The 14,009-nt window shown below is 32.0% G+C and overlaps 1 protein-coding gene across 1 annotated transcript; it reads right to left on the reverse strand.

The window, feature by feature from the left end:
• Positions 1-231: 231 nt before the first annotated feature.
• LOC143551621 (protein indeterminate-domain 7-like) lies at positions 232-3,527 on the reverse strand (the record flags this gene model as incomplete). Its single annotated transcript, XM_077042016.1, has 4 exons — positions 3,329-3,527; positions 2,293-2,692; positions 791-1,458; positions 232-362 (listed from the first exon to the last, which is right to left on the reverse strand). Coding segments are annotated over exons 1-4 (1,398 nt in total), but the record flags the coding sequence as incomplete, so codon positions are not given.
• Between the last annotated feature and the right edge of the window lie 10,482 nt (positions 3,528-14,009).

Raw genomic sequence — 14,009 nt, forward strand, 5'->3', positions numbered from 1 at the left:
GCTAAGAATCCAATGTATGCATATGAATTTTTAACTCAATTATTCAAAACAAAACCCTACTTAAATGACCTTTTGACTGCCATAGCATCACATGTGTGAACTTACAATATGCATGGATCATTGCATGCTCAAAAGTGTTCTTCCTTTTGCATTGCAGTAACAAAAGTAGTAACAGTAAAAAGTTAACTAATTAACTCTAAATCATATATTAATACTTTGATCAATACTCACAATATCATCATCACCATCACCATCACCATCACCATCTTTGAGCCCCAAGAAATCCCTTGTCATATTACCACTCTTGGATTCATGCATCATCATATTCATCATCATCATATTATTATTATTATTATTATTATTATTATTATTATTATTATTATTATTATTATTATTAGGCTGAGGGGTGTGGGGCTTCAACGGGGGCGCTAGAGCCCCTCCGCTCGCGCCCCCAGGCGCTAACACCACACCACCGGGGCGCTAGCGGGGGCGCTAACGGGGCGCTAGCGCGAAAAACCATGCAGGCGTGAGCCTGTTAGCGGGAGAAGAGATAGAAAAGCACGGGATTTGATGGTTTTTTGACCGTTGGGAGCCGAACAAACCCAAAAAATAAAATATTTTTCCTATATAATTATACCCCATTAAAGCCCCCCACACCAGGGCCCGGGGCTCCAACAGGGGCTCCAACACCCCCCTTATCCAGTTTCTCTCTCTGCCACACGTCATAATATTATTGGTTGGAGCCCCCATTAAAGCCCCCCACACCCCTCAGCCTTATCATCATCAACACCATCCTCTTCTTCTTTCTTTGTATTTGTATCCAAGATTTGACTAAATGCATCATCAAAAGTTGCCACATCAGCAAAACCATCTTCACTCATCATCATCAAGGTCATCATGCTCATGTTCTCAGGATGGATAAAAGATGGGTTATGGGGCCCACCAGCACATGCAATATCAGCTTCAAGTAGACTACTACTGCTTGTACCACAAGTGTTGTTACCAGCTGCTGCAGGAGAGTTAGCAGACACGTGAGGTATGTATGGTTGGTGGTGGGGTCCACCAACCAAGGATGAAGTTGTACTTGTACATGGTGCTTGAAGACTTGTACCCCTACTACTGCTTAAATGAGTTGTGCCCATCTGAGCTGCTTTTTGCAGCAATGCAGTAGCTGACATGTATGCAGCAGCAGATGGTGCTGGATGGTAGGATATCATGTGGGACCCACAGCTGATACTGCTAGGGCTACGATCTTGATCTTGGGATTGTAACCAAGATGGAGGAAACAATAATAATGGGTTTTCTTCTTTTTTCAAGAAACTATTAGATGTGTGACCCGGGTCAAGAATATGGGTTGGTATTTGACCCGGGAATGCTGGGTCTAATCCAGTGATGGTTCTTGCACTCTCTTGTGCTAGTGCATCACAAAAAGCTCTGTGTGTGATGAAACTATCCCTCCTGCACATGTTCAAGATTATTAAAAAAGAATATATACCCATGAACAAAAACTAATTTGTTTTTAAGTTCTTGATCCAAAATCACAAACACCCACAAAGGAAAAATGACTAATTTATTCCCAAAATTGTACTTTTAGTTATAAAAAGTACTTAAAGAACAAAGAAGTAAAATTGTCAATAAATAGTGAAAGAAGCCAAAACCCATCTAGGTACAAGTTCTTAATCCAAAAGATACATCCACCAAGCAAAAATACTAATTTATTGGTTTTGTATAAAGAAACATCAATGGCACCTTATTCAGGCATCACTTATGCGTCACACGAGCAGTGCCGCTGAAGAAAATGCGAATGTGGGTTGTTGGATGACGGAAATGGGTAATTTGTTTGTACGAGACACAAATGTACTGCCCGTACATTATGATTTGTTTGACGACAAAAAATGACTGATGTAACACTGACAACATGATACGAGCCATATAAATATAACCATCTTTCCAGTTCTAGTTCGTATGATACGACAAGCTCTAGTGTGTAAAACTTGATTTTGCATTATTGCCATAGGGGGGCCTAATGACATAATGGTGGGCATACACTTTGACACTTCTTGCAAGTGGTGTTTATATTTATATACTAGACTAGCCCCTATTGAAAAATTATATTTTTAATAAAAAATAAAAGAAAAAACAGTTCAAAGATACCAAAAATAAGGTCAATAAATATGAAAAGGCACTTCATTTAATAAAGATTTCTTCAATGTATATACAAACTTTCAATAAATTTGAAACTTAGGATTATATTGAATGCAAGATTGTTAATAATAAATGAAGGAATTTTACCTTGAAAAAAGGGTGCCACAATCACATTTGTACTCTCTTGTGCCACAAGTTTTGGAATGAGCTTTCCAATCAGATTGAACTGCATACTTCTTTGAGCATTTATCACATTTCCACTTTTTCTCACCATGCTTTCTGCAAAAGTGTTTCTTGATGCCTGTTAAGTCCCCTAAAGCCCTGGATGGTTCATGATGAACACAGTTCACTTCTGGACACACATACACTTTCTTCCTCACCACTTCATTCTTGTTCCTCTGCTTCAACTTCCATGGCAGGTTGTGTCCTCTTCTGTGTAGTTGTAGGTTTTGATCTCTTTGAAAGCCTTTGTTACACATCTCACACACAAATCTGTTTGTTGCCATTAATGTTGTTGGTGATAAAGATATCACTTCTGCTTCTGGATCTGCAAAACACAAAAAATATATATATATAAATAAATAAAAGTATTATTTTATAATCTTTTGAAAGAAACTTGCTATTGGTTTCAACTGTTTTTTATTTAAAAAAGCATGTTCTTCTTTGGAAATAATGAAAAATATTGAAAACCTACCATTCTTTTTGAAAATGAAGATTTAAGATTTAAGTGAGTTTCAACACAGGTCAACTGTTGTTTTTATATAAAAAAATAATGTTTTACTATAGAAATGATGAAAAATATTGAAAACCCATCATTCTTTTTGAAAATAGTGAAAACCCCAAGAAAAAAGATTTGAAATTTCAGGGATTTTGAACTTGGGTTGCCTGGATTTTTATTTTTTTTTTGAAAATGGTGAAAAAAAATGTTTTTGGTTTTGAAGTAAGGAACTTTTTATAAAACTGGCAAAAACCCATGAAAAAAGATTAAAGGGTTAAGTGATTTTGATCATAGGTCAGCTGCTAGTCCATCCATGGGAGACATTATTTTATAAAAAACATGATTTTCTTTAGAAATAATGAAAATATTGAAAACCCACCATTCTTTTTAAAAAATAATGAAAAAACCCAAGATTTTATTTTATATATATGTATATATATTTTTTAATTTCAGAGGATTTTGAACCTGGGTTGCCTGGAAGATTTCTTTTTCTCTTGGTTAAAGGTTGACTTTGACTTGGAGGAGGATGTGCAACCTCAAAGTAGCTTTGATGATAATTGCTTTCATTTTCTTGACCTATATTATTCTCAGTAGTTGCATGAAGATCAGATACAGTATTACTCAAATCATCTTCCAAAATCACATTCTGCTGCTGCTGCTTCATCTTCTTCTCTCACTAGGTGTCAATATTTATATATATAATGACATAAGGGTATGTTGCATCATGATCATAAAAAGATAAAGATGAAGAAGACAAAAGGAGAATCAAACTTGGAAAGAAGCTAAAGATAAAAACAAATTAGTTTTTGTTTTGTTTAAAGTTTAAACTTTAAACCCTAGTTTACTTGATGAAATCCAAACAGTTTTGCCATGATTTGAGCTCTAATATGGCATCAACCAAAAAGACAATGGTTAGTTTTTGGAAGAAACTGAAGCAGTAGTCCTTCTAAGCACTGTATGATCAGCTGGTGTGTGTGTGTGGTGTTCTTGATTCTAGAGAGAAGGTGTGGATGAAAAGAGATGTTAATGGGAATGAAGCTAAAAAGATGAGAGGGAGAGTGGGGTTAGGGTTGATGTCTGACTTAGAGTACCGCTTTCTGTCTTTTTATCACTTCTGTTTTCCAATCTCAGCTTTTTTTTCTTTTTTGCATATTACTGTAGTATTATCTCCTTTTGACAATGAAAGTTTCAAGCATTTTGTGTTTAATATACTTTTCTATTTCCACCGCCTTTTTGCTCTTCATTATCTTTCTTTAATATGCGCTATGGGTGCAAACGAGTTAAGCTCGAGCTCGGCTCATTTACCATATCAATTATTTTTTATATAATTATAATTAGTTTTATATATTTTACTATTATAATTTTATTATAAAATAATATATATTATTTAGTTATTTTTATTTATTTTTTCGTAACACTATATATATTAATTAATAAATATTAAATATATATTCTAAAAAATTATATAAAGGACAGACTCGTTTAGGATTAAGAGCCAGCTCGAGCTCGATAAGTGAAGCTCGGGCTTGTTTATTAAACGAGCTTACTTTAGGTTCTGGCTCGATCGAGCTTTTTAACGAGCCGATCTCGAGTAACTCGCAAACAGCTTGGCTCGTTTGCTCGAGTAGCTTTTTAAGGCTATGTGTTACGCGGTAATGTAAAAAGTGTATAACGTCTCGTCACATAATTGTAATCATATGATGTAGACAATGAGTTTTAGCTAATATACTTTTTAGCTATCACGTTGTAAGGTTACTAGAGATTAACGAAAAGGAAAAAGAAACTTTGATTGGTATATTTGAGGATGGACCCCCACTAGATTTTGCATTAATGCGTTAATGTGTTGACTAACCACGCTTTAACGTTTTTTGCTTGGAACGAGGTGTTGTTTTAGACGTTAACATGTTTACATAAAATGAAATCGTCATGAATGTCTTTCCATGATAAACAACCTAAAATATGTGTTTGTGAGTGTTTTTAAACTTTAATTAGTACTTAGTAGAATATAAAGGACAGAAGTCTAAATGGCCTAGTATGTAATAAAATTTACTGACCCAACATTATATACGAACGCCATAAGTTTTCCTTTTATATTTTATATTATTTTATTTCTATCTCAAGCCGTATGCCCAATTAGTTTATATCATTATATGTGTGATATAATTATCACTATAATCTTGACGACACGTGATCTTTATTTTTATAACTATAAATTTTTTAAAAAAATGTGATGCCTAATAGTTTAGTATATAATCAAATAATCTATTGCATGTATGAATTGAAATTTTCATAATGCAACGTTAGATATATGGCTTGTGGATAACACTGCATGTATTTTTATCATTTATATGGCTTGTGGATAAAACTGCAAAAGAATGCATGCAGTTTTTATCATTTATATTAGGGGCGAATCTAGTGAGAGATAGTTCATGCTACGCTTAACTTTTTTGACGACGTATATTTTTAGTGCAAATCTTTTTTGTTACTTCGTTTTATGAATGGACTACATATGAATAAACTTTTTTAAGCCCACATTAGCTTTCAACCATTTATCTAAATCCGCCACTGATTTACATGCCCCATTTTATAAAAATGAAAACTATGACACGGAATATATCTTAACACAAGACTACAATTTTTACACTAAATTCCATGTTCTATTTATTTTATTGACACTTCAGATGAATGTTTTTGGATCTATTATTGAATAAAATATGGTATTTATTTGTCACTATATACACTTTATATGTCCCAATAATTTAATTTTTGAAATGGGATGTCGCTCGACCGGAAAGTTATCAACATGCTCTCCACCTTTATCTTTAAAAATTTATATTATTATTATTTTTTAAATATATTAAAAATCCAAAAATCGAGTTAATTAAGTGAACAAGTTAATGAAGATCAACTGGACAAACAGTAGAGTTGCCTAACACATATTCATAGATTAACAACTAGCATAGAGTTAAAGCTGGTAGTTTACACTATTACAAAGATACAAGATAGATTTATATCCATATTTGATATAAAATTTCACAAACATTTATAGGTGATGCATATAGCATAATCATATTTAATTTCATAGAGAAATATGGTTAAGAATTATAATAAGTGCCATAGTTAAGCAAATGAAGCGAATGTCTTTGTGGCTTTTCTAGTTTGCTCCTGTTTAAACTTCATGTTTGTTTAGTAATCTTGTGTTGAACGTCCATTAAAAGATCTGATCGATGGCCTATGAATCATCCAACATGACTCTGAAACTTTCTCATTAAATGCTCCATTAACCATTAAGAGTTGGTGTCTTTTAATTGAATCAAACACACTCCACCTCTAACCGGTTTAGAGTTAGCCTCTTAATAGTATCATTAAAAGACTGCCAAACGCCATTTAGATATATGTTATTTTCTCGCTCAAGTATTATGTATCCCCGTCGGTGCCAATATAATTCATATAGAGGTTTTTGAAAAATCAATGAGACTAATATCGAGAATAAACTCTTTCCCACTTGGAATTCAATCTACTTTGCAACAAACGGCTTCCGATCAAATTAACTTTATTGACTGGTGTATCGTCCTAATTCAGCTGATAAGGCGAGGCATTTGCACCTCATGTTTTATGTGTGGTTTGCTCCCCTGAATTGATCCATCACTTGTTTGCACACAGGTTCTCTAAGATACTAAGAGCATTCCCAGCTCGTTTCTAATCTCCATCTATATAATTACATTATAATTAGAACACTATATTTATCTCTCTTGTTCAATTAAACAATATCTTTTTATACCTTTATCATTACAGTTTTCTCTCTATACCTTATAATTTACCAAAAAAAATCATTATATTTTTCCCAAATTTACAAAAAGTCACTACATTTTCTCTATTAACACTATAATTTACACTCACTACTACTCATAATCCCGTCTTAAAATTTATAAACTATCCTTACATAATTTTAGGGGATGAATTGGGAATGCTCTAAAGCATACCTATGATTCTTGAAATTGTTTTCATATATATTTTAAATATATACATAAAATTTTAGAAAGCAAATTATACATCGGTGTATTTGTATTGTATAATGTGATAAGTAAATTTGGAAGATGCTGACAAACCTATTTGAAAGGGAAAAAATTGAGATTTCAACGATAAAGATCGACCAAATCTTTCCTCTGACTTGACACGTCATTCACAAGTTTGACCAATGTTTATCTATGTTCATTGTCACATAAATCAATAAATTTGTAGCAAACTTGTTTTATATTTATCAATCTAAAAACCTAAAAAAATCAAGCAAAATACATATGTACAAGCTACCAACATGTTAATTTCAAAACATAATTTTGATATATTAAACTTTTAATTTTGTTATTATAAGTGTACGTTGTGGGCCGATTGAGCATGTGGGCTACGATGTCACATCTATTAAGATTTTTTATATACATCTACACATTCAAAACACAAGTGACATCGTAATCTTTATTAATACCGATAAACATTTTATAGACCTAAAACCATTATTTTAACTCTTTAAAAAGTAAATAGTCAGCCTATTAAACGTACCTAAATTATTCTTTACGTAAAACATAATAATACCTTCTAAATCAAACATTTATAAATTATTTAAGTTTGATGGCAAAATTATTATTTTTCTTTATATGCAAACACTATTCTCATGTTTTCAATTAAATGATATATTTGAGTTTTCTTAGTTTTTTTCTTTAGTATATACTAAAAGTTTCATATTTTTTAGTGATTAAAAGCGTTTTCTTATTATTTACTTATAATACTTTATTAAATGATACAACACTTGTCTATATATTTACTTTTACGCCACGCCATTTTTATCACATCTATAATATATATAAACCAAAACCCTAAAATCTTATGTGTCGCGATGCGGTCGCTCCTCTCTTTTATAAAAGCCACCAGATTACTTAATTTTTAAACGGAGACATCTCATTTATTTAACCCAAAGTCATGGGTATGGGTCTTACGAAAACCAGATAGCTCTTAAACGGGTTATAACATCTCATTAAATTAAAAATTAATCTTACTAATTATTTGATGTGAAAATCCTATAAAATAGGGATATACTAAAATTTAATATTCAATTTAAAAAGAAAAAGATATTATTTATAATTAATAAACGATTTTATAGTAAAAAACATAAGCGGGTCATGAGTCACCAAATCCAGATAGCTTTTAAACGGATTATAACATATCATTTATTTATGAAACTCTTTCATCATCAAACCCTAAGTATATTATTAAATTTCTTACAATAAAGAAAATTAAAATCCCAAAAATAAATATTAAAAAATAAAAAATGTAAAACAATCATTCTCTCAAGCTATCAGATTGCTTTATTTGTAAATGAAGCCTTCTCACGCATTTGACCCAAATTCACGGGTAAAGGTCTCACCAAACCCAGATAGCTCTTAAACGGGTTATAACATCTCATTATATTAAAAATTAATCTCATAAAGTATTTGATATGAAAATCCTATAAAATAGGGATATACTAAAAATTAATATCCTATTTTATTTAAAAAAAAGATATTATTTATAATTAAGAAATAATTTTATAATAAAGAAAATAAATGGGTAATGAGTATCACCAAACCCAGATAACTTTTAAACCGGATTATAACATATCATCTATATGTAAAACCATTTTATTATCAAATCTAAAGTATATTAATTATTAACTTTATTACAATAAATAAAATTAAAATCCAAATAAATATATATAAATATTGAAAACGAAACTGTAAAACAACCCCCGTAATACGGGGGATAAAATCTAGTTAAATATATACTCATTTGCTATACTTATATATACCAAATGCTTAATAATATATTGATATATGATTGAAATGAATAAATGTGTTAAGGATTCTTTTATATTTTTCTCTGTACTTTTTTTTTCAAATGACAACTTCCGCTAAACACAATCAAAAGTAGCAAAACACTTGAATTTGGTCTATACATGAATAACTGAATGTTTTTTTTCTAACTATAAACAATGAGAAGCTTCGGTCGATAGCTTTAAGGGGTTAAAGGCAAAAAATCAATGAAAATTTGATTCGAACATAAAGACTTTTATCACAGCTCAGATGCTTGTCATTGTATCTATTTAAGAATACAATCCGACAATATTAATATAAAAGGTGATAAAACTATACTCAAATAATGTTGTATTACAAAAATTTTTATAAAAAAAGGTTAGTTATTAAGAATTCTTTAAAATTCTTAAATAAACTAAGAGTTATGTAATGAAACTCATCTATATATTATTTTTTTTATGGGGAAAATGAATATGAAGCTGTTAAGCACCAAACTTGCATGTAAAACTTTCAATTAACACTTCCTCAGAAAACTGATTTTATTTTCTTTTGATTTTTGTTTCTTGTCCACTGATCTAGGCAATTTCAAGCAAATTCGTAATTCCTAATTCATCAAAGTTGATTATCAATCTACATGTTACAATCAAATCATATGTTACAATCAAATCATCTTCTTTAATATTCAATCACAATATCTTCGATTAAAATTTTCCTAAGCTCAATACAAATAAAAATACTATTTGTTTCGATCAGACAGCTATCAAGCAATTGAGTTCGATTTTTTTTTAATCTTCAACCACAAAGATTTGATCAACAATCCCAAAAAAAATGTTTTAGTTTTTTTTGTATCTATTTCATCCCCATTAATTTAGAAAATTTAGGTTAAACCCATAATTAATAATTTTTTATCGCATCAATTTTTAGTCTACAAGCATATCGTCTTCTTTCACAATTCTCATATTAAAAACTTTCAAAAAAAAATTAATCTTTCACATGTTCTGGACCTTTCGCCATGAACAGAAACACAAGTTCTTAAACAATGGATAGTTTTTTCTTTTTATTCTTACAACAAAAATGATTTATTTTGGTATATCAAAACAGTAAGAGATAGGAAAAAGCTTGAACAAGTGGAGATCCATGGTGGATCATCGATTAGTTTGATTAGGGATGAGATCGGGACTTTACCGGTACCGACCGGTCCCGGTCCCGAAAATCCTGGTCCCGGTCCCGAAAATCCCGGTCCCGAAAATCACCAATTTTTGGTACCTGTACTCGTACCGAAATCTTCGGTTCGGTACCGGTACCAAAGGTAAAAAAACGGGGAAATACCGGTCCCGGTCCTGATACCGAAACTCAAAACTTCGGTACTGATTTCGGTACAGGTACCAACCGGTACTAGTACCGAATTTGCCCATCCCTAAGTTTGATGTCTCTAGATGAAATGGACTTAGGAGCTTTTTTAATATGAGAAATTGTATTTGAGATTGAGAAGATTTGCTTGAACCGAAATATTGATAATAGATGATGTTACGAATTAGGGATTCAATCTAATTTTGCTAAATTAGTGGAGAGGAAACTGAAATAAGAAAAGAATAAATTCAGTTTTTTTAGGAAATGTTAATCAAAATTACGTAGTTTTGATGATTTCACATGTAAACTTGGATGCTTAACAACCCCATATTCACTTTCCCTTTTTTTTATATATAATAGGTATGAATCTTAATCATATTATAATTATATATCGGGCCAAATACTTTTTTTAATCCATAAAAGCTATCGGGCTCAAACTATATTTTTGACATGTTTATTGTTATAATAACATTAATGCTCTTTAAAAAATTAACTTATGTATTTCGTTACTCGTTTGGGCCTATGGACCTTTTCATTTTGACTCGACCGAGATATTTAAATTCTCGAAGACGGCACCGCAATCCGGTTCAGATGCTATATTCATAAACTAAAAAAAAAAGGAATTCAAATTTGATTTGAATTTCGTTTCTTTCAAATTATAAACATCCCTACTTATATTCAAAAATGTCTCAATCAACTTTTGCTAAAAAACATATATTTGGACTCCAATTAAGCTACTGTAAACACCCCTGAGGTCGGTCCCATTAATAATAATAATAATTCGTAATGACCCATTTAGGTTATCTCATATCTGTAATTCTCTCTGTGTGCAACATAGAGTTCACGGCCTCACGGTCACGGGTACACAATATAAAGTAGATGGGCCTACATTTATTTGATCATTAGTATGTTTATATGAGCTGGCTAGGTGAAAAAAAGCCACCATCTTTCTATTAATTCATTTATTTATTCACATCTTTTTATAATCTATATCTATGCTATTGCTATATTATAATATAACATCCATAACATCTTACAATTAGAATAACATTTAATGCTAAATAGTTCTTTTACCCGGCGCATTGCGCCGGGGCAGCTCGCAAATCACAAGCGTTGAAATATAAGTGTCGGTCTAAGTTACTACGGTGGATCGACTCGTATTTGGTCGGTATCCAATACGTTCGTTATGGTATACACACCATTGGTAAAATTTGAGCCTTAAAACCCAAAACAATATTTCATCAAATTAACGTATAAAAAACAAAATATTTAAAACGATGTTTATTTGGTTGGCAAATCCCGACAGTTCCCAAGTGTTGTTGGTCTCAGACATTGAGGCAATAACTCGACACGAATTTGGTCGGTTTTAATTACGTACGTTACGGTCGGTTTCCTTTTCGTTCGTTATGGTAATCGAACTAACAACAAAACAAAAAAAATCACAGACCAATACGGTGCCGCCAAGTTGCCCAATAGGGCACTTGTGACACCAAAGTATGCAATTATATATAGTAGTACTTGTACAAATCTTAATACATTTGGTTAAGAGATTAAAAAAATTATGGATGTCTATAGCTTAGGTTGATTTGTCACACCCCGACTAGCACAATGCGGAAGCGTAAAACGAGAATGTAACAGACACCTCTGGTATCAACAACAAGAAACATTACAAACTAATTTACATTGTATTACATTTCATTGTTCTATCATTATTTCACAGTCTAGGTGATACAAACAAAACTAGTTCGTTAACTATACGATCTTACTACTAGCACTCTTGCTTCTATTCACATTGCATCAACCACACACCTTGGGCAAGTAACAGATCACCAAATCATTATGATTTAGGTACACCAGAAAATCAGTTTAAAACAGGTCAACTACTAGAGTTGGTGAGTTTCACGAGTTTCAAGAAAACAGTTATGAGTATTCACAAGTTAACACTTGTAATCATGATATAAGTATGTATGTATGTAAATGATGTAATTATGCTAAGATACAGTGAAGCCTTGACTGTTTGTGCTGCGTGCATCCATTTCCCACGCGCAATCAACCACTGTGGCCCTCTTTCCGCCCATAATATGCCCCAAGTAGCAATGTCTAACACTACATAGCGTGTTTGTGTATTCATGGTCATGTGCAAACGGGGTAAAGTCTCAGCAACACATGTCGGCTCCGTTTGGGTTTGTCAAACCAATAGTACTATTCACAAGCCACCGACTCGAAGTTAATCACTGTGTTAGTGGGGACTTTCGGGTGTTAGCACTTAGATAATTCACATCAATACATGTTTCAGGTATGTATATGTAATCAAACATGTTTTTCACCCCAAAAGTTCGTAAAACAGTTTAGAAGTGGGGTCATGAAACTCAATGTTTAGTAGATAATCAGTAGCACGTCGATTCGAGGTTTGTATAACTTGCAATCACGGTTTCCTATAATCAATATTATAATAATATTAATATTTTAATATTATTATAATCTCAATACTAAACTAGGTTGTATAACTAACCTGGGTATAGCTGGAACGCCCAGAAAGTGGCAATAGGCTTAGGTTGTGATGGTGTTCAATGTCTAATACTTAAAACTGAACTTGGCTCAGATTCCCGTTTTCCCAGCTGGGCCAAGTTGTTCGTTTACGCGTTCAGAAAACAGTTATGGGAAAATAAGCTTGGGTAAATGTATTGGTTAATAAAATGATTAAGTTATAAAGAAAGATCACATATTGGGGTCCCGGATTAGCTACGGGACCCTTTTCCGTTTATTCAGTTTGATTTGAGAAGAAACGCGCACAATCTATCCAGATTGTCCAGGTTTCTCATAGAAAAGTTCGTTTCTATTTAATTAATCCAAAAATATGATTTTTGATCACTCTTGGTTTTTTGATATTCCCGCAGGTTCGTTAGTCGCGAACTTGCCGGTTTTTATAAAAACTGAATTTGTTTAATCTTCAAATTAGCATAATTAATTAACTGTTAATCATTAAATTATAAAAATTTAGTCACTTATAAATTAGAATATGTAGATTTTTATAAAAATATTTTTGGAATTATTTACTGATTTATTAATTTATAAAAATTCATTTTATCAGCTATATTTTGCCTGAAAATTGTCAGTTTATCCCAAACAAGTTCCAAAAATTCCACCAAAATTCCTGAATACTCAAATTATGTCCCAAAACAACCTGTATCAATTCCAGAATGTAAAAAGCTCGTGCAATATTCTTTTCGGCCCAAATTCGGCTATAAAAATTCACACGAACGCATATGCACAAAACATCTTTAGACTTCTCCAAATGATCCCAAAATTCATATGTGATTAAAATACATTAAATCTGACTTCCTAGAAAAATTTCATATTTTTTGAAGCATTTTAACTAATTTTCCCCATTAAACGTCCCAATTCGGTAATAAATTTGTCAAATATTCTCGGATGGTCATAAAATTTCCAAATTTGAACAGGGAATCAATGACATGGTTCCTGATGTTCTTGCAAAATTTCAAGGCCTAATAATATGCACATCACAACCTTAACCTAAACAGCCCGTAAGCGAGTGTTTCGGCATTACCTTAGCGGTTTTGGTTCGTTTCCACCTTTCTAACCAACTTTTCAAGCTCTTGTGCTCCTAGGTTGGCTAGATACAAGTCCTATATCTCAAACCAAGCAAGTTTCATCAATAGAACAGCCCTTTAACTTAGGGTTTCGGCTAGGGTATAAAAACGAATTTTTGAACCGTAAAAATGCCGTTTCAACCCTTTAATCCGTGTTTATGGCCAAAAAAACTATCAAAACAGGTTCCTTACCATGTGTATGATCAAAACATGTTTATGGACCATTTTTTAGGATTTTTACATGGTTAGGAATGATTTTTAGCAATTAAGACATGTTTTTATGATATTAATCAAGGTTAAGCAAGTATAAAAGTTGCTTATTTAAGTTGTTTACCTTAGGGT

Source organism: Bidens hawaiensis, unplaced genomic scaffold, assembly GCF_021521415.1.
Source record: "Bidens hawaiensis isolate Kalapana, Puna unplaced genomic scaffold, B.hawaiensis_p1.1 tig00016475_1, whole genome shotgun sequence".
NCBI lineage: Eukaryota > Viridiplantae > Streptophyta > Magnoliopsida > Asterales > Asteraceae > Bidens > Bidens hawaiensis.